The 27,261-nt window shown below is 39.4% G+C and overlaps 1 protein-coding gene across 3 annotated transcripts in view; it reads left to right on the top strand.

Moving 5' to 3' along the window:
• Positions 1–27,261, top strand: part of TBX4 (T-box transcription factor 4) — a 151,544-nt gene that overhangs the window by 74,990 nt on the left and 49,293 nt on the right. For all 3 annotated transcript variants that reach the window (XM_066575101.1, XM_066575102.1, XM_066575100.1), the window contains exon 4: positions 26,520–26,639. In XM_066575101.1, coding sequence (XP_066431198.1) covers positions 26,520–26,639 — 120 coding nt within the window. The remainder of the gene's footprint in view (positions 1–26,519; positions 26,640–27,261) is intronic.

Below are 27,261 nucleotides of genomic sequence, written 5' to 3'. Positions count from 1 at the left end.
TGTCCTTTGCAGTCTAAGCTGTTAGGCCACAAAAGTATCCTCGTGTATATGAGCTGCAAATAAATGTCAAGAAGGAACCAAGAAAATTGTTACTTTCACTAAATAAAATGACACATAGCTAAAAATTAGTACAGGAAAGTAGAAGGAAAATATTTATAATACCACTTAAAGGGAGTTATGAAACATTGAAGACAGTGGGGGGATGAATCATATATTTAACCTCTTAAGGACTTTTTATTTTTCCATCGGCATGGCCATAGGAGAGCTTGTTTTTTGTGTGAACTGTAGTTTTTATTCGTACCATTTTTGGGTGTATATAATGTATTGTAAAACTTTTATTCATAGAATCCTAGAATGGTAGAGTTGGAAGGAACCTCTAAGGTCATCTGGCCCCACCCCCTGCTCAGTGCAGGATTCATTAAATCATCCCACACAGATATTTGTCCAGCTTCTGTTTGAAGACTTCGATTGAAGGAGAACTCACCACCTCCCAGGGTAACCTGTTCCACTCATTGATCACCCTCACTGTCAGAAAGTTTTTTCTAATATCCAATTTGTGTCTCCTCCCTTTCAGTTTCATCCCATTGCTTCTAGTCTTTCCTTGTACAAATGAGAATAGGGCTGATCCCTCTGCGCTGTGGCAACCCTTCAGATATTTGTAGACAGCTATTAAGTCTCATCTTGACCTCCTTTTTTGCAAGCTAAACAACCCCAGATCCTTTAACCGTTCCTCATAGGACAGGATTTGCAGACCGCTCACCATCTTGGTTACTCTTCTCTGAACTTGCTTCAGTTTGTTGATGTATTTTTTAAAGTGGGGTGCCCAGAACTGGACACAGTATTCCAGATGAGGTCAGACTAAGCAAGAGTAGAAGGGGATAATGACCTCACGTGATCTAGACTCTATGCTTCTCTTAATACATCCCAGAATTGTGTTTGCCTTTTTGGTTGCTGCATCACATTGTTAACTCATGTTCAGTCTATGATCTATTAGTATAGCCAAGTCTTTTTCACATGTGCTGCTTAGCCCAATTCCTGCCATTCTGTATGTGTTTTTTTCATTTTTCTTGCCCAGATGTAGGACTTTGCATTTCTCCTTGTTAAATGCCATTCTGTTAGTCGCCGCCCACTGTTCAAGCCTTTCTAGATCTTTTTGAATACTTTCTCTCTCTTCTCTTGTGTTAGCTATACCTCCTAGCTTTGTGTCATCAGCAAATTTGATCACTTTCCCTTCAATTACCTCCTCCAGATCATTTATAAAATGTTGAACCACACTGGGCTTAGGACAGAGCCTTGTGGTGCCCCACTTGATACATTCTTCCACTTGAATGTGCAGCCATTTATGACCACTCTATGAGTATGATCACTCAGCCAGTTGTGAATCCACCGAACAGTTGCCTCGTCAATCCAATATTTGGTCATTTTTTCGATAAGTATGGTATGAGATACTTTGTCAAATGTATTAATTTGTTTTGAGAGCAGGGAGAGAAAACACATAAATTCTGCCATTCTGTCCACGACCGCGATGGAATATCGCTAGCTATTCGCTGAGTTCTCTGCGGGCAGCGCTGATAACATTCTTTCAGCTGCTGTCCCACTGGAGAACAATAGTGATGTATTTAGGGAACAGACCACCCTCTGTTCTCTAAATACATGCAAATGAAGCTAGTTAGCTACTAATGGGCTAATGCAAAATGATCGCTTAAAACTGTCAGTTTCTGACAAAATTTTAGCGATCATCTGTAAATGGGGCTTTAGACAAGGCAATCAGAAAAGGCACCAAATTTATAACAGTGCACATGCTTTGTGATGCATTTGGCACATCTTCCTAGATATCATACATTTTTTCTTATGTTAGTTCAAGAATGGCTTACTTTGCACTATTGCTTTGTACCCAAAACCATGTACACCGGTTTTCTGAAGCAATTTAGGCCAGAATTCTGGCACATTTCCAGTAGTGAACCTGCAACAATGTTTTTGGATGTCAGTGGAAGTACTTATATGTAATGGAAAAGCCAAGAAAAATGCTTGCACTGGACCACTTTTTAGACACTTTATAAGATTTCTCTACACACTATTCAAAAATGCCTGAAAATCATAAAACCTACAGCCTTCTGTGATTGAAAATAAAAAGCCACCATCCCAGAAAATGCATGGCATATGAAACAAGTACTATACTGTATGTAGCACACGTTATATTTCTTTAATGACCGATAGCTAACATCTGGCTTCAAGGTTTTTGACGCAAAAAAGGTCAAAAAAGGTCCAGATAAACACCACTAGAAACATGCTGTTTGTTTAAAAAAACTGCTGTGTGTGAAACCACCCTCATAGTGGTTAGTTTTCTAAAAAAAACTAGGAAAGAACTCATTATGTCATGACCCAAAGGCTACTAACAAGCTGAACTTGATTGATATGTATGATTATACACAGATGTGGCAGTCATGATGATTGATCCCTTAATGACTACATCTTTGCTGAAGTATTAAAATGCTTAAACCTGGCCAGTAAAAGATCCTGGCTAAACAGATTTATGCAGCTCTGATCAAAGACTTATCAGCTGACTTACTGGAAAACTGCCAATTTCTTGGTGATCTGTTTTTACTCCTTTTTGCCATTTCATAGACTTAAACTTGTCAGTTAAATATTGCATCACTTTATTAAAAATAACTATCTATCTAACATGTATATAGTATTTATCTATCTTATATGTATATATGCATCTATCTATCTCATATCTATCTATGTAACATGTATATATCTATTTATCTATTTCTCTATCTTACATGTATGTATGCATCTATCTCACATGTATCTATGTATATATGTATGTATATATCTCATATCTTTCTATCTGACATGTATCTATCTATGTCATATCTATCTCATATGTAACTATCTGTCTATCTTGCATCTATCTTACATCTATCTATTTATCTATCTATGTATCTACCTCACATCTATCTATCTATCTATCTATCTATCTTACATGTATCTTTTTATCTCACATGTAACTATCTATCTTGCAGCTATGTATCTCATATTTATCTATCTATCTGCCTATCTATCTATCTATCTATCTATCTATCTCATATCTATCTATCTATCTATCTATCTATCTATCTATCTATCTCATATCTATATATCTATCTATCTATCTATCTATCTATCTAGATATACCAATTTATCTCATATCTGTCTGCAGTAAAAACAAGACACCCCTAAAGATGGTGGAATTTCATTTTTTTTCCATTTCACTCTACTTTTTAAAAGTTTTTCAGTACATTATATGGTACATTAAAGAGTATTATTGAAAAATACAACTTGTCCCGCAAAAAACAAGCCTTCAGACAGCTACCTTGATAGATAAATAAAAGAGATACTTTTTAAAAAAAGTGGGTAAATAAACTGAAAACGAAAAAAAGGGGTTAACAATAACATGACTGATACTACTACAGTATATTACTGTAATCCTACTTTTCTTACACTAAGAATGAATATTAACATACTAATATGTAAAGACATATTGCCAATGTCCATTTAATAGAATATTTCTTACTTATGGCAGAGGACCAGATTTTCTGGTACGTTATTGAAAATGTGTGCCCATATAATTCTGACAGTTATATATATTCCAGGTCATTGCAACCATTTATAAATTAATAAGGCTTAAAGGGGTATTCCTAGCTCAGACTTTAAGGAAATATACACAGAATATGCCATTAAAGTCAGATAGGTCCTACCCCTGGGACTCACACCTAGAGTATCTCTAGTATTGGTCCTCACTGCCCCTTGCCAGGCAGTATGTGGCAGATGGGTGTGGTTTGCAGGATAAAACCGATGATCTAGCTTCACTATTCTGTTTCATAACTCCAATAGAAGTCTACAGGAATATGCAAATAGCGTAGCTTAGCCATGCTTGTCTGTTTCTGTCTTCCAGGTCACTCAATAAGCTCGTAATCAGCAGTGTTTCCATAGTTTACTACTGTTTTTGTCTTTATTGCGGGTGAAACATATACTGTAAATGTGATTAATTGAATGTTTAGACACCATTGTTCATCTTCTCGACCCTATAAGCTTTTTGAGTATTAACGAAGTACATTTGTATAGATTGAAGATAATATGAGCCATTACCCTGATCCTGGATAAGCTTTAATAGGAGTAGAGCTAGTATACAAATCAGTATATTTATTGTGCCTACTACATATGCATAATGCACGCATCTGTCAGGAATCTGTCAGCCGTTGTCTGGAAGGAAGGATGAGTAGGGGGACCATGAATATGTGAAGGACACACCACTAAAATCATTATCTGTCTCTAAACTGTGCTTCTTGCAGCCAGGGCAGCATTATGGACTTGACAGATTCCCTTTAACTTGTACTTCAAACCTGTTTAAACACAATAAATATTGTCTTATATCATAGATCAAAGCAGTGAAAACCCAAAACACTGTAAGCTTTTATAATGCTTTAAAGATCAAGAAAAAGGCCCTAGTCTTACTGCTGTTTGTCCATAACCTAAAACTATGGGTCTAATTAATAAAAATCAGACCAATAGAAAAGTGGAGCAGGCAGTCAACCATAGCAACCAGACAAAAGTCTAATCTATGTAATGTATAGAGACATAACCAGAGCAGGGAGCTGTTGTGAGTCCCCTTCCTGATTTCCAATGTTTTCAAACAGGGGACGAACCATGTTACGGTACTGGCTTACTCCCTGTTTGAAAGCATTAGGTGCAAGCATGTTGCAAACACTATATGCAGAAACAAAGGATTTTATTATTCTCACAAAGCAGCAGGTCAAGCTTAGTGGTTGCAGTCACTTATAGTGATACAACAGCTTAATAGTTACACTGACATTTGGAAGAGAAACTTGTACTTGAATAATTGAACAGCATCAGAACAAGGAACAGTCTCTTGCTGGAGCCCAGAAGACTGTTCGCCACATTAAAAAATACTCTTAGAGGTCAGGTGACAACTCTTCCTACCACAGCATAATCCGCTTAGACGTAGTTTTCGGGGTTGCATCAGTCTCTTGTATAAAAGGTCCTGAGGACCACTAGACTACTACATTACCTTCTGCTTTGGCTGCTATCTCTGCCTTTTTCAGTGCCTACTACACAATAATAGTGGCCCCTTTTGTGTCCTAAAAAATAATAGTGTCCCCACATAGTAATAATCTTCCCATTTTGCTCAGTACAAAATCATAATCCTGCCCTCTTAGTGTCCGTCTTTTTGCCCTGTAGAGTAACTGTCCTCTGCTGTGCCCTCCACATAGTAGTAATGCTCCCATAGCTCCCCATAGTTATGGTGTCCGCTTTAAGCTCCACAAAGTAATAGTTTACGTTTTGTGCCTCCACAAGGTAAAAGTGCCCATATGACCTCTTTTTGCTTTCAAAATGTAATAGTGCTCTGATGTAATAGTGGCCCCTTAGTGCTGCCCACAAATAAATAGTGCCCCCTTTTTTGCCCTGCACAAACTCTGCCTCTCCTTGGCTGCACTTCTAATAATTTAATAATCAAGTGGTTCCTTCTGGCGTTGCAATACGATATTATCTTCAATGGTCTTATGTCTGTGCTCCTCTTGGTGCCACCATGAGGGGCCATCATGCTTTATCTTTTTCTTCTCTGAAGGCAGAGGTGGAAGAGACAGAGAAACACAAAAAGAACATACAAAGTCCATGCAGATGTTGTCTTTGGACAGATTTGAACATAGGACCCCCTCACTGCAAAGCCACAGTGCTAATTACTGAGCCACTATGCTTGATTTTTCTTTTTCTTCCTCTTTCCTCTATATCCTCCCCCAGTGGAGAAGGAAAACAAGAAGAAAGTGAAGAAGAAAGAGAATGAGGGGGAGAAAGTGAACAATGAGAATAAGACATTTGTTTCCTTCTTCTTTTTCTCTTTCTCTGGAGAAGAAGTAGGAGGAGGAAGAAAGAAACTTAGTCGCTCAATGGCTAGCACTGTTGCTATGTAGCGCTGGGGTTCTAGGTTCATGGCTGATTATCAACAATGTCTGCATGGAGTTTGTATGTTCTCTTTGTATTTTATTATTCTTGTTCTTTTCCTCCTCTGGAGCAGAAAGATCAGATGTGGTGGCTCAGTTGCTGATTTGCAGTGCTGGAGTTGTAGGTTCAAATCTGGCCAACGGCAAGATCTGGATGGAGTTTTTCAAAGTCCATGCAGATGTCATCTGTGAAGGAATTTGAACCTAGGACTCCAGCACTGAAAGGCAACAGTGCCAAGAACTGAGCCACAATGATAAAAGAACACACACACAGCTTTCTCTGACTTTACTTGTAAAACAATTTTTGGTGGCTCTTGTAAAAATTGGCCCAATATAATTGCCCGACTGATCACAGCAAGCAATACAATCCACGTACACTTTTCCTGGTGTCATTAACTAACATTGGAAGTGGCAACAGCATTGAGGCAGCAGTTCACCAGGTCTTACCTTATGCGCTAAGTGCTGCCTAGATTCAGTGTTTTTTCTATACAAACATAACAGTACATATTGTGATGGTGAAAGGTTGTTAATGTTACAGCTCAACCCTCTTACAGACACTTATAAGCTCATGCTGCCCTTTTCTCCTATAAGGTTCTGAGTGAGAAAATCTGCATAAGATTGGTTGAATTTAACAGATTGTGGTCCCATTGAAATACTTGCTATTAGTCCCTCTTGATTCTCTTTACACCTCTAGTCTCCAGCAATCACTTTTCAGAGGCACTTTGGCCTATGTCTTATGTGTTACTTTGGAAATAACCTATTCGACCTTATCAACAAAATTTATGATGCAGTTAATAGTGGATGTGCCACCAGCACCATTTCCTGTTGTGTTCCCAAGGTACCCCAGTGCAACAATAAAAGTATGAAGCAGTCAATGCTTATTATTAAGTTCTGCCCTGCATTAAAATTAGTAGTTATCCCAATAAAATCAGCCTTTTGTTTTGTGACCCAAAAGGTGCAGCATGTAACATTTCTGACCTAGATGCAGGCATTCTTGTTTAATTGTATATATAGAGAGAGACAGAAGGAAAAGGATGATAACAGACAGAAATCTGCTTCTCATTATGCTTTTCCACTAGAAAAAGGAACATTAACTTCTATGACTTATACTACAGGAATTGGGATTTTGATAATTTAAAATAATGAATCAAATGTAGATATCTACATTTCACCAATGGATTGAAAAGCAGACAGATTTGACCTTCTTTTCTTATTTCTAAATGTGTATATATCTTTAACTATGCTCCCATCTATTATATATTTTCTCATACATATTTAAAAAATTAAAGGAGCCCAAATTTTAAAGGGGTTGCTATTAATGTATAATCTCTGTGGTGACTTCAGCAAATCACTGGAAGGAAATGGCAACAGGGCTTGAAAAGCATATAACCACTTAGTCACTTGCCGGTTTTGCTTGGCTTTCTCTACAGACCATTAGAGTCAATGAACTACCATGCTACCATCCAGAAAAAGTCAACCTGAACTGATAGAAAACAAAGTGGCATGGCACTTTCTTAGCACCATTGCCACTTTATTCTAGCAATTGTCTGATATCACAGCAGTTTGATCTCCTCATAGCATACCCAAGTGATGTCAGTTATGAGACAACTCTATTAACCCCTTGAGTGGCGGGTTTCCTACCACCCTGTCAGATCCACCAGGGCAGGTTTTTTAAAATGGTCTAATCATTGAATTTCAACTAATTTTGCAGTTGCGTCTCAAGAGCCATAACTTTTTCATTTTTCCATTGACATGGCCATATAAGGCCTCAGTCACACGGGCGCATCGGCACCCGTACACTGGCGCCGATGCGCCCGTGTGACTGACACCAGCAGACGGACGTACCTGCAGACGGCCGTCTCTCTGCAGCGCTGGAGGAAATAACATGTGACCGGCTTCATTGCCGGTCATGTGCTCTTTCCTCCGGCGCTGCAGAGAGACGGCCGTCTGCAGGTACGTCCGTCTCCTTCCTGCAGTCACACGGGTGCATCGGCACCGGTGTACGGGTGCCGATGCGCCCGTGTGACTGAATCCTAAGGGCTTGTTTTTTGCGAGACAAGTTGTGATTTTTTAAACAGGGGGGAGGAAAAAAAGAAATGGGGAAAAAAGAAAAAAAGGGGCCATGTCATTATGGGGTTAAATAATGTATTAACTTCCGTCTCTGGGTCATTACGACGCATGGATACCACATGTGTGATTTTATTTTTGATTTTTTACAAAGTAAAGGGAGACAAGTGTTTTTACAATTTTTTAAAATAATTTTTTTACTTTTTTTTTTTGTCCCTTTAGGGGACTTCCACAGGGACCCATCAGGACCCCTGATCACATTCCGGGGGTCCGATGGTGACAGCCCTTTACATGCTGCAGTCACATAGACTGCAGTATGTAAAGGGTTAACACAGCAGAGATCGGAGGTTTTCTCTGATTTCTGCTGTAAGAGCTGGTACCTAGCTGTCCTCTGACAGCCAAGCACCAGCTCTCCCTGCCACAGAGACCATCTGCTTGCTTCTGACAAGCAGATGGTCTCTATGGCAACCTGTAAACAAAGCAGGAGACTTAGAAGCAGGAGATTGCCGGCAGATCGGCAATATCTTCTGCTGGTTTTTCAAAGCCCTTGCTTTGTTCTCTGTGGGACTGTGCAGGCAGAGCACAATGCCACAGCTTGTGGCAGTGTGCTCTGCAGCTCCCATAGTGATACATAGCCCGGAAATCTTCAGGGCTATATCACTATCGGCAGTGGAGCTTGTCTCGGAAAATTTCCGGGCGTGCCACTCAAGGGGTTAAAGGAGATATTAGGCAAGTACAAAGCTTTAAAAATAATTGTACATTATTTTTTTAACACCCTTGTGCCCCATGGGGAGAGAGAGACTGAAGAAAAATGCTGTATATTTACAGCATGTAGATGACATGGGCTCAGCAGCTGAGCTCATGTCATCCGCAGTGCAAGCCAGCTGTGACCAATGGTGGGGATCAGTGAGAACACTAATCCCTTCTGTGACATCATCAGCCATCCCCCATGTAATCATGGAGGGCTGATGGGTTGATATGGTAATCAGACACCAGTCAGTGGCGTTCAGGTTTTCCATACATTATAGTAGTAAAGAATATAGATAATACACTGCAGTACAGAAGAACTGAAGTGTATTACCCAAGCGATTATGTGATTGCAGGTTAAAATATCATACATGGAAATTAAAAAATGTTAAGAAAAAAGTTCAAAAGACCATATGAAAAAACAACCTTTTTCACACACTTGTGCCTGTGTTTAAGAAAAAATGAATAGAAAAATGACCTTTGGTATCATCACATCTGTAACAAACCATATAATAAATTGAACACATTTTTTATTCCGCTTAGCAAAAGCTATTAAAAAAGCAAAAAAAATAGCTAAAATGCTTCTTTTGTTCATTTTACCTCCCCAAAAATGCAATAAAAGTGGTCAAAAAAGTAATATATAGCCCAAAATGGTACCAATAAAAATAACATGTCATCAAACAAAAAGCAAGCCCTTACAGAGCTCCATTTATGGAAAAATAAAAAAAATTATGGGTCTTAGAATGTAGCGATGCAAAAAAGGGGTTTTACTGCAAAAAAAGTGGAAAATATCCTCAAAACCTTACGTAATATGTAAACAGCTGTTTACTACAGGTGAGTAGCTCAGTATAGTAATCTTATTAGAGAGTTCCTCCAGAAATTAGTAAGATTCTCATTCAATGACTAGTAGAGAGTTATCAAGAAGAGATGTTGAAAATTGCAAGGTAGAGGCATGGGGGCCCTAATGCACAACCTGTAACAGAAGCCCTTACCTAGCATGTGTCATTAATAATCCTGATGTCTTCTGCGCAAAACTTTTATGCCCTTTTTAACTCTAATTCTGCGACAGAAAGGATTGAACAAAAAATGCATTGTGCATTATTCCTGAAAGAGACTCAAATATTCATTTTTTGTCAGGAAGCATTATCAATTTGAGCAATAATCTACATGAAAGATTAGATATTAAATTATCATAATTTTAAGGCTTCCTATTTTCTTAAGAGGGCTGTTTATTGTTGCTTTTTATTATTATACACAGTGCTTGCACCATATGATTTGAGGAAGGCAACTTGTACCTATATTCAGTATTCAATCGACAGGATGTGATTCATCAAACTCCATTGTAAACATGTGGTTACCAGAAGAAGCTAAGCTTTAACTTAATGGCTGTTCCATCTGGGATTCTCTATACAACCTTTAGTGTGGCTCTCTAGATCCCTGGGCCCCCTATGGGGTTAAGCATAGCAGCTCTTTCTATGTGTCCAACTCTGGACTCATTCCTTGGAGAAGGTATCTGCACAACGCTGAATGGCATTTTCCGGGATTACTTGGCTTTCTCTTACTCTCTGAAGTCATTTTATTAGCTTTTATATGAAGGGATTAATACAAGTATTACTCAAGTAGAACAACAAGCCAAAGAGAATGTAAAGTTTAACAACAAAATAGCCAATTACAACCTGCATAAAAATATCAGTGGAAGCTTTGTTCTATACTCCTCAGCACAAGGAATACGAGAAGTTGTAGAGTTAACACGTTAGCTCTGTTTTGCAAACTCCTAGGAGATTTGTGTTTATGTCTGACTGCAGACAATTATTTACTATGTTCGCACTGCCAACCTCCAATAAACATTATTTCATTAAAAATATGATGCTGAAATTCTTTGGACAGCACAGTGCTGATCTGCACTATTGCCAAAGTACAGAAGTTGTGGTCAGTAATAAAATAGACACATAACTGCCAAAATCTTTTATTTCTACTGGTAGTAGATTGTAGTGCGATAAAGAGAGGTCAAGCTTGACCAAAGGTTGTAGGAAATTTGGCATTTCTATTATTTTTCTATTTTGAAAATTGGGGCAAATTTATTAATTTAAAGCATAACTGAAAATTTGTACTTTAATTTAGACATCTAAGAACTAGATGAGGCAAGCAGAAGATATGCCATATTTGCCACAGTAGCATGTTTTGTGTGATAGATCTGCCTCATCTTGATATACATGTTAGACACTTGTCTCTTCTTTGCAATAGCTCGTGGTTTCTTGGTTGATTTACTTTAAACCAGTAGTTTGGAGGAAAATTGTAGCTCATGGCATTAATCAATTTGGTGCATTTTGGGACTCACCATAGCCTCACCTCCTTTTCTAGACACTTTTGATTGTGTCTTAAAAATGTTAACATTTTTGGCACATGGCATGTACTCCAGATTTATGGCGTAATTTGTGCCAGAATTTTGGAACATTTGGCACAGTAAATCTACCTCAATATGTTAGACTCTGAAACTGGTATTGCTAGTGTTAGACACTGAATGAAAACTGCCTCAATGTTTTGGTAAATGTTTCTATTTATTCAGGGGCGCTCATACAAAAGATCTTTCAAAGCCAAGTCTATGGTACCCTACATTAGCTCCATATGTCGAAGCTTACTTTTAAATACCATTAAAAAAGCACTTAGCATTTATATGACTATTGCTCCTTTAGTAGACTGCCTTGGAAGTGTAGGAAAGAAACTAAATAGCCTAAGAAGCTTGGGCATAAATCATTTTAGCCATATCTGTTATTGATACATCTTTTTCTTCATTGTCAAACATGTAGACTAATTTTGGCTTTGAAATCTTTATTACTTCAGTTTGAAAAACGAACAATTAATAATACACATTCCCAGGCACAGTTTACAATTCGCTAAAGGTCGTTTGTCTTTGCATCACATATCGCTTTCCACTGAATGTTTCAAGTTTGATTTACAGATAACAATACGTTGATCATGCAAGTTCTCACCTACATAAATAGCAGATTGTGGGAACGTACTGCTCTCAACACACGAGAAAAGTAAAAGCATTTAGCTATGATCCCCCCTCCTCTCTTTCCCAATCCAGTTACATATAAAACATCTGGAATTTATGTAAACGGTAAATGATTCATATGAAGTAAGGAAGTCAACCATTTTGTTTCTTCTGTTTACTAGAGAAGCAAACACATTAAATGGAAGCATAAACAAATTAAAAAGTATTGTCATAAATATCATAATATGTTGGCTCTTTGACAATACATGCGATAAAATTATTTTAAGCATTCTGGATAATTTGCTCCATACAATTGCATTACGTAATTTTGCAAATATATCCTATTTTTCTTGGAATATATGAACCCCAAACATAAAAGGTAAACTAATCTTAAAGTGGGAGTTTATAGTTTTTAGTATTAACCTATAAAATATATTTTTAGTTACCAGTATTAAACCCATTACGTGCTTATCTTTATGTCTAACATCAAGTATAGTATTTGCTCCTATCAGTGGCTAAGATAGGAACCATTGGTAATGAACAACAAGTATAATATGTGCTATGTGGTTTAGATCTGGCAAGCCTAATGGTTCAGTTAGGCAACTCGAACTCACATAATCAATGATTTTGTGTTAGCTAGTTTGAAAACCTCTTGCGCAAACTGCCACCTGAATAAGAAATCGATGGGCCACAACTTATTCAAATGAGCAAGTTTCTTACCTACCTCAGCCATTTCAGTGGGCTTTAGTTTGTTTGTTTCCACAGAATCATAGAATGGAAGAGTTGAAAGGGTCATCTGGTCCAACACCCTGCTCAGTGAAGGATCACTAAATCATCCAAGACAGATATTTGTCCAGCCTTTGCTTGAAGACTTTCATTGAAGAACTCACCACTTCCCATGGTAACCTGTGCCACTCATTGATCACCCTCACTGTCAGAAAGTTTTTCTAATATCTAATGTGTCTCCTCCCTTTCAGTTTCATCCCATTGCTTCTAGTCTTTCCTTGCGCAAATGTGAATAGGGCTGATCCCTCTGCACTGTGACAGCCCTTCAAATATTTGTAGACAACTAATAAGTCTCCTCTCAGCCTTCTTTTTTGCAAACTTAACATTTCCAGATCCTTTAACCGTTCCTCATAGGACATGATTTGTCGACCGCTCAACATCTTGGTAACTCTTCTCTGAACTTGCTCTAGTTTGTCTTTTTTAAAGTGAGGTGCCCAAAACTAGACACAGTATTCCAGATGAGGTCTGGCTAAGGAAGAGTAGAGGGAGATAATGACCTCACGTGATCTAGACTCTATGCTTCTCTTAATACATCCCAGAATTGTGTTTGCCTTTTTGGCTGCTGCATCACATTGTTGACTTATGTTCAGTCTATGATCTATTAGTATAGCCAAGTCTTTTTCACATGTGCTGCTGCTTAGCCTAATTCCTCCCATTCTGTATGTGCTTTTTTTTCTTTTTCTTACCCAGATGTAGGACTTTGCATTTCTCCTTGTTAAATACCATTCTGTTAGTCGCTGCCCACTGTTCAAGTTTTTCTAGATCTTTTTTAATACTCTCTCTTTCTTCCCTAGTGTTACCTAACCCTCCTAGCTTTGTGTCGTCGGCAAATTTGATCAGTTTCCCTTCAATTCCCTCATCCAGATCATTTATAAAAATGTTGAACAACACTGGGCCTGGACAGAGCCTTGTGGCCCCACTTGATACATTCTTCCTTTTGGATGTGCAGCCATTAATAACCACTCTTTGAGTACGATGACTCAGCCAGTTGTGAATCCACCTAACAGTTGCCTTGTCAATCCCATATTTGGTCATTTTTTCAATAAGTATGGTATAAGATACTTTGTCAAATGCATTACTAAAGTCAAGATATACTATATCCACCACATTTCCTGATCAACCCAGTCAGTGATTCTGTCAAAAGGAAATTAGATTCATCTGGCATGACTTGTTTGTTACAAACCCATGCTGGCTCTAGTTAATTACTCCATTTTTATCCAAGTACTTGCATACATGCTGTTTAATGATTTGTTCAAAGATCTTTACCAGCATAGAAGTCAGACTCACAGGCCTGTAGTTTCCTGGATTCACCTTCTTCCCTTTTTTGAAGATAGGGACAACATTTCCCCTTTTCTAATCTTCTGGGACTTCTCTTGTTCTCCAGGAATTTTCAAAGATTATGGTGAGTGGTTCAGCAATTACCTCCGCTGCTTCCTTTAATATCCTAGGATGTATTTCATCTGGACCTTGAGACTTAAATTCAATTAAGTTAGCTAAGTGTTCACTCACCATATCTTTGCTTATAGATAGCATCCATTCTTTTATTCCCCCCAATAGCACAGGGAAGATCAGTTGATGTTCCATCTACTTTCTGAGAGAAAACAGATACAAAATAGGAATTTAAAAGTTTGGCCTTCTCAACATCATTCTTAACCAATTCACTATTTTCATCTTGTAAGCATCCAATAGAATGTTTGACTTTTGTTTTGCTTTTGACATACCCACAAAATCCTTATTTATTGCTTTTAGCCTCTGTTGTAAGCATCAATTCATTGTCAGCTTTAGTTTTTCTGACACTTTCTTTATAGTTTTTGAAGACTAGCTTTTGTCTTTTTAAATCTATTGACTTTGATGTAAACTGTAATATACATTATTCATGTCTCTCTTTAAAAAGTATAGTGACCAGTCTGCAAAGCATGTCCTATGAGGATGGTTAAAGGGTCTGGGAATGTTTAGCTTGCAAAAAGGAAGGCTGAGAGGAGACTTAATAACTGTCTACAAATATCTGAAGGGCTGTCACAGTGCAGAGGGATCAGCCCAATTCCCATTTGCACGAGGAAAGACTATAAGCAGTGGGATGAAACTAAAAGGGAGGAGACACAGAATGCATATTAGAAAAAACTTTTTGACAGAGAGAGTGATCGATGAGAGGAACAGGTTACCACGGTAGGTGGTGAGTTCTGGACAGAGATATGTCTGGGATGATTCCTACATTTCACGAAGATATCATGCAGACCAAACCAAATCCCTCTATTCAGTTAAAGATTCTAGGTCCATTACATTCACCATCACATTCAACATCACAAGATTTTTCTGTCTACTGCGTGCCCTGAATTTTGGCTTGCTTCTTGACCATGCAAGATATTCCCTTGTCCTGACTTCAACTTTATTTCATGACTATGTCTCTGTCTACACCCTTTGATACTGTGTTTCTTAAGAATCTTTTCAATCCCGATCTCAGCTCTATTCTTTGACTACATCTAAGTCTACACCTTCTTGACTAAGTTATACCAGCTGCCTCTTAACCAAGGCTACTTTTGGGGTAGCTTTCTGGGTAGAGTTGAGCGAACATGCTCGTCCGAGCTTGATGCTCGTTCGAGTATTAGCATACTCGATGGTGCTCGTTACTTGAGCGAGTACCACACCGAGTTCGACCCCTCCCTGTTTTGACCCCTCATCGCATTACCACTTCCTGCTGTGACGTGCCAGAGAGAGAGAGAGAGATAGATAGAGAGAGAGCTTGGGTCCAATACAAAAATGCTTGAGTCCCTCATTGACTTCAATGGGGTTTGTTACTCTAATATTACGAAAAGCTCGACTAGAATAATGAGCACCCGAGCATTTTGGTACTCGCTCATCTCTAGTTCTGGGGTTCCCTTCAGCAAAAACCTAATTATGATTGGTGGGATTATAGGATGCAGGTCTTCTACAGTCACTTGAGGGTTTTTGGCCACCTCCTCATTGGGAATTTGATAGTAAGCAGTGATAACTTCCGCTTTCAGCCACATTCTGGTAATACAGCCAATGTTCCTTTAACTTTGAACATTCAGTGTATTTGATATCTTTTTGTATTGTTTTCTTTGTTTGTTCAAGGCAATGTTCTCTTTTCTTTACTTTTTGGGCTACTCTCTCGACTTAGCCATATTTCTAGCAAGCAATTAAGTGCATGTAGTCATTAAAAGTATCATTTTCTGTTGAATTTGGAGAAACTATTTGTTGAGTTAGTTGTGTTGACCTAGTTAAATTATTCTTGTTTGATTGGTTTTTTTCTGCAAACAAATGAAAGTTTGTAAATTTGACAAACAAACAATCTGCAATAAGGGTTAAATAATTTTAATTGCAACTACACATCTATTGACTCACAGTCAATGCATTCTCTGATTGAAATAATTTCCTCTTCTTTTTTTCTCTCAAACCCAAACCAGAATGACAACTACTCCTGACCACAACTAATTTCTACTGAATTTGCCACTCTATCTTTGCATTCTCCTTATGCTTTCCTACAACACAAATTTGTCATTCAACTGCCCACTCTATAGGGTTGCACCCTTAAAAACAGCTAACATTCTGGTAGATTGGCCATTCAGCCCACCGTGAAAATTCTTGGTGGGCCAGCAAGGTCCTGGAGCCAGCAGATATTTTTAAAAATCTATTTGGTGGAATGCACCAAAATAAAATGGCGCAACACAGTTATACTCACTTGTACGCTCCTTACGCTATGTTCCTCTGCATCCATTGTCCATGATGTTCAACCCCTGACTTCCGGTACAGTGATCATGTGACAAGATCACATGATTGTTCTGCCTGGAACTCAGTAGGTGAACAGTACAAACTCAGCTGCAGAGGCTGGGAGCTGAAGGAGTGACATAGGCGAGTATAACTGTGTTTTTTTATTTTAATATATAAATATAAAGGGCTTTTTGAGTGGCGCTATTATGAAAGTGGAGGCTGGGCCTATGAGGAGTACTAAGCTGGAGGTGGGGTAGTGTGGCCCAAAAAACTCAACTTTCAACTACAAGGCAAGACACTCTCTATTTTTTTCATTTTAACAAACCTGTATTTGTGGCAGACTTTAAGGTTCTTATGTCTACGACAAGGTTGTGCTCAAAGACCATTAATTTTCAGACTTTTTACTAATGATGAAGAAGAAAAACAACTGTTGTTTCAAGTCATGGAAGCAAAACGTAAGGCTGTTCCAATACAGATTACCAAGAAGTCTGCTGTCCAATTCTTAAGCACTGACTGACAAGTATTTGTGTTGTAATTTTGACTGTTTTCATATATTTGGAGGTATTTTGTAGGAACAGTGCAAATATGTAAATTGTCAGCACAAATATTATTAGTTCAGGACAAATGCCATTGTCAGTACTTAATGTTTTAAAGTTTAGTGGTTGTTTTGCAAAAGCAAATAGTTCATATTAATGCTGTAGCTTGTATAACTGGAAATCTCGTAAGCGCCATTTCTCATAATATACATCAGTTTTGAGCACCCTCTTGCAGTTGGAATTTGAAGCTAAAACTTTACCCTAACATTACTATAAGCAGATGTAACAAATCGGGAAGGTGTCTTGCTGTACAGTTGCCACTTTATTCTTTACCATATGTCTATGGGCCACCCTAAGGTGGGGGACAGGGCCTATGTGGGGCATTATTACAAAGGTGGGGGCTTGGTCCTATGAGGGACATTATTATTATTGAATATGGCCATATGAGGAGCATTATTATTCAGTTGGAGCCTATGAAGGGCATTATTACTGAGTTGGGGTCTATAAGGAGATTATTACTGATTGGATATTTTTAATGGGTTTGAGACAGTAAAAGCATCAATATGTTGAGCCTACAGGGAGCATCAAAAGGAGAATACTATTGCTGTGTGGCATTATTAATATATGTGGTACTGTGGATGGGGAGATTATGTTTGGAAAAGAAAGCCAGATGGCTAGGAAATTGAGGAGTCATAGATGTCTGTGTGTCAAATTCCAGATAGACATTTTGTGACTAGGAGAAGTCATCATGATGTCTCGGGCAGATGGAAAAGAAAAGGGAAAGTCCAACAACTCCAGTCAGAGATGATGTCACTTGTGATTACTGGATATAATGATACTGTAATCACTTATATGTTCTGTAGAGCACCTGTGTTGAGTTGATATCTACCGCCATGTGGTCACTGTATGAGGGGGGATAAAAATATAGTAGTAACAGAGCAACATTGCTGATATTATTTGGTCACAGTCTGGGGTATTATCTGGCCCTCATAGTGTGTTGTTATTAATTTTATTAGAAGTCTTTATTTAGTGAAAATATGTTGGTATTGATCGCTGCGTATTGGTAATATGTGGTGGTAGTCTGGCAGTATTATTTAGCCCTCATATAATGTTTTAGCAGTATTACTGATCTTTGTTGTGATCTGATGGTATTATTTGGCCCTTATACAGTGCTATTATTAGTAATGTGGGTCTTGGTTTAGTGGGTTTTTTTCAGAGACAGTTGAGGCAATTATACGGGTGATGATGATTACAGGAATGTATGTGTTTTTTTTCTTCACTTTTACAAAATTCAGCAAAAAGTTTTTAACAGAGTACATTTTTTCAGTAGACTTTATTAACATTTACTTCGTTATTAATTTAGATACAGTGTAATCTTTGGTATACATAATATAAAAAAGTATTACCTTCCCCCCCCCCTCCTTATGTATCTTAAACTTACAAAGCAGTCTATTAGGCTGTGCTGAAGGCACAGCTTAATGAGAGCTGCACTTCCAACTACCAGCGCTGCCCACTACACAAGGGTTGGAACTGTCTGCTTCTGCTTAATAAAACTATATACACTGGTTTCCTATAAGGAAGGCTCGGCGTTCCGGTTTCAATAAAATGGCACCGCGAATGAGCGGTAGTAGATTTTGACTGTGGATCGTCACAGGGAAGGCTCGGTGCCTTAGGCTTCAATAAAATGGTGCTGCACATACGCGGTAGCAGGTTATGTCCGAGGATACTTCCGCATATGTGCAGTAGCCTCATTTAGATGCCGTAGACATGTGGCAACATACAGCATGGAGGAGGCACGGATTACCACCAGCATGTAAGTCAACCATTAGGTGTAATTAATTGGATTAATTGTGATGGCCTATGATTGGTTGTGGCTAAGTACATTCTAGCTATAAAATACCTGCTTAGGCCTTAGTCAGACGGGCGTCTTTAGCCGCGATTTGCGCATGCGCATGTGTCCGGCGATTTTATAAAACCATTGCTTTGCAATGGTATCGGACACATGAGCGCTTTTTATGCGCTCGTCCGATAAATTATAGAACAAAAAATCGCAGATCGCACCTATCTGCGATCTGCGATTCCTGTTGTCTTCTGTATATGCGCTCAATGGGGCCGGCGGCAGCAGCGCCGACCCCATTGAGAACATATAGAAGACAAATCATTCTTCTCTGCCACAGCTGTTACAGCTGTGGCAGAGAAGAACAATGTTTGCCCATTGAATTCAATGGAGCGGCAATACAGCCGCTCTATTAAAAGCAATGGGCTGCCGGCGTGCGCGGGGTGAATTGTTGGGAAGGGGTTAAATATATAAGCCCTTCCCTGCAATTCATCCTAAAATGTGTTAAAATAAAAAAAAATTGTATACTCACCTTTCCGCTGCAGCCGGAGTCCAGCCGCGGCCGCTGTCAGTTCTGCTGTACTGTGTCTTGGCACTATTCAGCCGGCGGGGCTTTAAAATCCCCGCCTGCTGAATGATCTGCCTCTGATTGGTCACAGCCCTGACCAATCAGAGGCAGGTTTCACTCACACACCCATTCATGAATTCATGAATGGGTGAGTGACTGCTGCCTCTCAGCGCTGAGCCAATCAGGGGCAGGTCTGTCTCACATCCATTCATGAATTCATGAATGGGTGTGAGTGAGGCATGCCTCTGATTGGCTCAGCGCTGAGCCAATCAGGGGGCAGGTCTGACTCACACCCCCTTCACACCCACTGCAGGACGGCCGCGCGGAGCTCCGGCTGCCGGGAGAAGGTGAGTATACAATTTTTTTTATTTTAACACATTTTAGGATGGATTGCAGGGAAGGGCTTATATATTTAAGCCCTTACCGACAATTCATCCCGGGCTCGCCCGCAGCGCATTGCTTTAAATGGAGATGGCTCTATTGCCGTCTCCATTGAATGCAATGCGCTGGACAGCTCCGGCCCGTTTCTAATGAAACGCGGCTAGGAGCAGATTTTCGGGCGATTTGCGGGCGACTTGCGCGCACCGGTCACGCGATTTGCGGATGCGCATCCGTCATGCGATCCGCAAATCACGCGAAAAAACGCCCGTCTGACTAAGGCCTTAGATTGTATTTTGTTAGCATGGAGAAGGCTTACTTAAGCCGAAACGTCGCTGTCTGTGCGTGATGGGAAAATAAACACCATCTGATTTTACTGCATTCTGAAGTGCTGCCAGATCTTCTTTATTTATAAGGTCTCAAAGATAAGTCATCAACAGTATTAGCCCTGAAAACTTTTTAATGTGTACCTCCAGTCGTAACGTGTTCTGTGTTTCATAGAAAGTTTTTTTGAACTATGCACACCTCATAGGCTTCTCCCTCCTACCACCTACAAGGCTGCAGCTGGTGGTTTGCTGATCCCTGCCTACTTGTGCTCGCCCCACTTGCTGGGCCCACCAACAACATGGGGCCACTTTATAATTTTTTACCAGGGCCGCTTTGGGTTCCCAATTGGTTCCCGATTCTACACCTCTCCTAGCTACTGTTTTTCTGTGATTTGGTCAGAATTGCATAAAAAATGCAGTGATTTTCCAGCAGTTTACATAGAACCATATTAGAGACATAGCAGTTGTGCGCAAGTCACAGCAAAATGCAAAGAAATAGCCGCCATCTGTAGTCAGGCCAGAGCACCATCTAAACCTAGGTTCTCACGTCTCCCTTATCGACAGTGCAGCCCTGCTGAGAGCTACACTAAATAACCATGACATAACCTTAAATTACAGGGTGTCTTATATTGAAAAAATGAAGCTTCATTTCTTAAATGTACCTAGGACACATTTACCTATCAAGAGCATGAATCTATATTGCATACAAAGAACATAAGTATGTCAAAAACACGCGTCTATTACAACACAGCATTCCCTATGGTGTGTTCACATGTCCATGTTTACAGGTGCGTGCCTGTAAAGATTGGACATGCGTGCACAATAGGGATTGCACGCATTATTCTCAATGGAGCCGCGGCTGCTGCAAAGAAATTCTAAATCCTCGCGGGGATGAAGAATTCCCTGCTGCACCTGCCACATCTGTGACAAATGCAGCAAAGGAATTCTTCATCCCTGCAGGGTATAAAGAATTCAATACCACAGCTGTCACAGATGACAGCTGCGGTAGCGGATCAAGCTGTCGGCACCCAGTAATTGTTTTTCAGGTAAGGGCTTTAAATATAAGCCCTTCCCTGAAAAACAAGAAAAAATGGTGATAAAAATAAAAAAGGTTTCATGAATGGGTGAGTGCTGCCTCTGATTGGCTTAGCACAGGGACCAATGTAAACAAAAAAAAAACGTACCTATTCGCTGCTGCTGTGTCCCCGCGGGGATGAAGAACACATCTGCCGCATGCGGCAGATGTATTCTTCTCATCCCTTCAGGGATTAAGGATTCCTTTGCTGCATCTGTTACAGATGTGGCAGGTGCAGCAGGGAATTCTTTTTCCATGCGGGGATGAAGGAAACATCTGCTGCATGCAGTGGATGTGTTCTTCATCCCCGTGGGGACAAAGCAGCGGCGGACAGGTACGTTTTTTTTTTTCACACTAAAATTCTTGTTTTTCAGGGAAGAGCCTATATGTAAGGCTCTTCCCTGAAAAACAATCCGGGGGTGCTGGCAGACCATTGTCTTCAATGGAGCTGCCGGCAGCAGCTGCAGCTCTATTGAAGACAATGTGTGCATTATTTAATTTTTTTTTACACTAAAATTCATTTTTTTCATGGAAGGGCTTATATGTAAAGCCCTTCCCTGAAAAGCAATGCAGGGGTGTCGGCAGACCATTGTTTTCAATGGAGCTGCCGGGAGCAGCCACGGCTCCATTGAAGGCAATGCACATACTTGCTTGCATTCACGCGTGTTTTTGCATGTACATGGGTGCGCACTTATGTACGCACCTATGTACGCACAAAAACACGCTAGTGTGAAGCCACCCTAAGGGTGAAATATATTCAAGGCCACATTGCCATTACCTGCGAAAAAATTATCATATTTTTGTCAGTAAATTTGTTGCATCTTTAAATATATCTAACTGTGTTCGCACAATTGTCACACAAACCATTTACTGGAGTGAGATTGTGCAAAGCTTTCACAATTTATAAAAAGTCGCCTTTGATAAATGCCTCTAAATCGTGGCCAGTCGGCAACTAATGCTCACTTTTCACTCCACTTTTTAGGACTGACGTGGATGCTGCAAATAGCTCTAATTTCTCACTAAATGGTTAATAAAGGTGTTCTAAAGCAGCTTAGACACTGCTTTGCAGTAATATACACTAAAATTAAGGTGCAAGGACATTTAATAAATGTGGGCCTATGAGATTATTTATGGGTTTTTCAGAATAGGGATCATACATATCAGAGATGATTTTGTTTATCAGTACTGTTTTAACACAAGTTCTGGTTTTATGTAAAAACTGCCATTACTGTAATTTATGCCTATGACACATTTACAGTACCACAGTGTGGTTTGGGTTATGATAAATAATATTTATTAATGACAGTTCTATAATTGACGCACGTTTTCCTTCAGTTTTGACCTGTCTGAACTGCTTTCCAATTCTCTGAGACAAAATTGAGTCTGCAACCATTGATAAATATCAGTAACACCTAACACCCCCATGCCACAACACAACATGCAATAGTGTCTTAGATGCCATAGGCATGTCTTAGTAAATATGTAGGTATTTACCCCATGATATATTAATACATTTGACTCATCCTGTTTGCTACACACATATCCTGTTTTTATACTACAGACAAACCCTCCAATATACAGTAAATGAAGGCTGCAGCTTCTGAGGCTAGTAGTATACCACATACTTGGCACACAGCAACATACTATAGACAGATTGGAAGCAGAAACGTCTGTTGCCATGTGGTGTTTCTGTGCTGGCATCTTCTATTAAGAATTTATTTTAGAAATCATAATTGGACTTGCCTTAAAATTTATAAACAGATTCTTCAAGCAGTTGCTAAATGATATGAGGATAGAAGGGGGTGTAGTTTTCACCAGAAGATTGGAGGACTTTAGGCAACTTATCTGCATTTCTTGCTGATTTTTGCTTTCCTTGCAGCTCCATATCTACAGTATTTGGGAGTATTTCTACTCTGATAAAATAGGTACCTGAATACAAAATCCTCATTAAATGATATCTGGATAACAAAATCCTGCTACCCGAATGTTATAATATATTGCTGCCTATACCATAAAATATTTTAAACAAACATAACATACATGTCACACACGAGGTGTAACTTGAAGCTGGTTTGCAATATCGGGAAGAGAGACTTTATGGACCCCCTAGGACTCCTCGCCCCAGGTGCGACCACACCTTTTGTACCCCCTATACTTACACTAAAAGAGTTTCCCAGATGTTAAAGGGGTTTTCCAGGAAAATACTATTGATGACGTATCATAGGTCATCAATAGTTGATTGGCGGTGTTTAAACAGAGGCTGGACAGATATCTGTCTGGGATGATTTAGTGATCCTGCACTGAGCAGGGGGTTGGATCAGATGACCCTGGAAGTCCCTTCCAGCTCTACCATTCTATAATTCTATGATCCACTTGGGAACCAATCAACTGATTGAGAGCAGATGTCAGTAAGCCATTACATAGGGGTTACAGCAATAGCTGCTGCTCGGTGTAGTGGTCAGCGCTTATAACTGCAGGCACAATTCTAATTAAAATCAAGTGGACCCTAACCAATCAGCTATTGATCAATAGCATTTTCCTGGAAAAGCCCTTTAAGTCATTACACAAATATCGATGCTACTTTCAATTACACCTTGCGGCAGATGTATTAAGAGTGTCCTAAAGTTAGACAGAAAGAAGCTGTGTCAAATTTATTACAATGTGCACCCTGTATGATAAATTTTGGACACCTCGCTAGATGTGTTAGACATTTTTCCATCCAGCACTTCTTGCTGACTTACTTTACTCTATTATTTTGTGCCAAAACAATGGTTTGTGCCATTACTGAATTTGCACATTTTACATCTCTTAGACACGTCCCCTTATATATATATTCAATTGTTAAAAATGTCTAATGATGTACAGCACAATTTGTGCCAGAATTCGGGTGCATTTTGCTTAGTAGATTTCCGTCGGTATGTATCAGTTCTTCATAATTTTCAGAATCTCTGCTTGCTGTTATTGAATAGATGTATTATTTACATTCCAAGCAAGAAAACTCATCATGATCTAGTTCTGCTCACACAGCTGTTTTACAATATATAATATTCATGTAGATAACAGTGATCAGCCTGTAATTCCAGACATCAGAGGGATTCATGCTGACAATTTAGTTCATAGGATATTATCTACGTAAATACAGCATATTGTAACAAATCCTCAGCTGTGTGAGCAGACATAAGCTAGGCCAGGTTTACTGCCTCTGAATGAAACACCAAGTAACAATTTTATAATTGCAGAAGAATTGAAACACAAAGTATATTGTTAAGTTGCATAACTATAACTTAAACAATGCCAGACCATCCGTTAAATGCTAGTTCCACATGTAGGCCTCATTCAGACGAGTGTGTTTTTTTGCGAACCTATGTGCGTGAAAAAAACCCGCTGCTCGCATGAGAGGTAAACAAGTGAACAGACAAAATTTTACATGCGCTGCGCATGAAACTTTGCCTGTTCACTGGAGCAGCTGCTCCATGAAAGTCCCCTCATCACTGAACTCTGTGACAGCACTATCACAGTGTTCAGTGATAAGGGGACTGCAGTGGGTACAAAAGAATCCCATACAACAGCTGTCACACCTGTGGCAGAGGACCGCAATGCTATCCCATTGCTTTCAATAGGCCGGCACTGCTACCACTCCATTAAGAGCAATGGGATTAAGGCAACCCCTGTAGCAATTATTTTTTGGGTAGGTGCTTGAAATATAAGCCCTACCACGAAAATCATCCCTAGCTATAGAAACAAAAAAAAGTTAAATCACCTAGAAGTGCTGTCTGGCTCTTCTCCCCATCCCCAGCAGTTTTCTTCTGTATTCTGGTGGCCAGGGATTGAAAAATCCCGACCTCCAGAAAACGTTGCCTCTGATTGGCTGAACGGTGTGACCAATCAGAGGCAGCACTCAGCCATTCATTGAAAGCAATGGGATAGCATCGGGGTACTCTGCCACAGCTGTGGTAGGGGATTCTTTCATCCCCACTGCAGTCCAATCATCACTGAACACTAATCCCCCTGGAGATTACCAAAACCCTCCGGGAGTCCCCTCATCCCTGCGGGGACTGAGATGTTAACAGCGGGACATTTGAAAGGTGCTTCTGGCCCGAAGCACCTTTTAAATGTCCTGCTGTAAGCAGAGGGAAAGCGCAGGAGTTTCCATTAACTCCTGCTCCCATAGGAGTCAATGGATACTCCTGCAAAACGCACCTATGTCCTAACCTTTTTAGTTGCACGCATATGAATGCTTCTGTAGGAACCCATTGGTTCTTATAGAAGCATGCATTATGCACGCGCAAAACACACGCTCGTCTGAGTGAGGCCGTAGTGGAATTTCAGCAGTGGAAAATCTATTATAGACTTTGGCGCGGCTTTGCACTAAATCCACATAAAAACCCACGCTTTAATAAGATAATACGATTTTGATGTGGATTTTACCAACTCAGATGAAATTTGTGCTGTAAATACAAAGCATGCAATTTCGTAAAATGTCATTCACATTGTTGGTACTGTAAAATGTTACAGACTTTCTGCACCCATTTCTGTTGTGCAAAATCCACAGCAATTCTGCAACATGTGAACATACTCTAAAAGGGTTGTTTACTTTAGAAAACCCATTTTATATACCCTACTAGGGAATTCTGAATCAATAGAGGATGGTCCCCTTTTCAGGCCTCTCGTCTCTTCGCCAATGCAGTGAGCAGCTACAAACCTCATCCTGCACTCATACCCTGTCTTGTAATATAGATAATCTATTCATTTGAATTGGCACTGCGTAATTCTTAATTTCTCTCGTGGTGGTGCTGTAGAGAAATTGAACATTTACTGCTTGGTTTCCTTGCAGAATTTATTTGATTGCTAGGGGTCCCATTAAGAGGACACTTTGTGAACTACCTATTGTCAAGGGGTGATTCTAACAAGTAGGTATTATCCAGAGAGGGCAACTCCTTTAAACATTGTGCTGCAGATCAGTTTCAAAATATGTAATGTAAGATAGCTAAGTGTGGGGTTGACATAATTAAAACTACAGTATGATTTTGCATATTACAAATGCATAAAGATTCTGGAATAATTGCCTAAAATCTGATTTACTGATAATCCTAATGTTCCACAGTCCAGTAAAAATGGATGAAAAAAAATCACATCTGAAGTGATTGATTTCCAAAAAATACAGTGGGGGAGTTTCAAAAAGACTGGTGTAACTTCAAGACACACTTGGAATTTTCATGCAACATGCTCTGTCAAAGTGCTCAGCACAGACAAGATGGAACATACTATTGGACTCCAAGGGGTAATTGTTCAGAAAAGTAGCAGAAAACTTTCACAAATCAGTCCCACATGGTGGTAGTAGCCTTAACAAATATAACGTTGGTAACTATATGTTTCTTTCTATGCATAAACAGAGATATGTAATTATGTGTGTATATATTAAATATGTATAATATGCATTTACTGATACTCAGGGGTTTGTTTTTTGTAGGAGAATGTTCCCAAGTTACAAAGTTAAAGTCACTGGGATGAACCCTAAAACAAAATATATTCTGCTCATAGACATTGTTCCAGCTGATGACCATCGATACAAATTCTGTGATAACAAATGGTGAGAGATTATTTTCATATCATATTTATTGCTACTGTAAGTCACGTTAAATGTTTTTTTTAATACTAATTGTGAAACATTAATACTAATAATAAAAAATAAATAGATAAATCTGGTTATTTGTATAGCGCCAACTTATTCCGCAGCACTTTCAAGTCATTTATTTATTACCCCCCACAAAGCTGCGTCCTCTTTTTATCAACTTCAGAAGGATGCCGAGTCAATCTTGAGCCGGCTACCTGACCCATGCGGGGACTGAACTCGCAGCCTTCAGGTCATGAGTGAGAGTTCAGGACTGTATTTCTGCTGCCTTAGCACTCTGTGTCACACGAGGCTCCAATAAATAAGAAATAAATACATATTAACCAAAGTAAATGATCCCTAAGGTTTACATAGACATGCAACAATTGTATGTGCATATTTATTTTAACAGTGTGAGGGAAAGGAGTGGCTGTAATAGACCTCCAACTTTATGTATATGTCGTGGAGAGAAATCCCCTTTGAACAGAATGAAATAAAATGTGTTGAGTCCTAGTTTGACCAGATTGGAGATGTCAGGGGACTGCGGGGTAATTTCCAAAGATATTGTGCATCCCAACTAAACGAGTGGGCTTCACTAAGA

This window comes from Eleutherodactylus coqui, chromosome 1 (assembly GCF_035609145.1).
Source record: "Eleutherodactylus coqui strain aEleCoq1 chromosome 1, aEleCoq1.hap1, whole genome shotgun sequence".
Taxonomy (NCBI): domain Eukaryota; kingdom Metazoa; phylum Chordata; class Amphibia; order Anura; family Eleutherodactylidae; genus Eleutherodactylus; species Eleutherodactylus coqui.
This window is presented reverse-complemented; position numbering and strand designations above follow the sequence as displayed.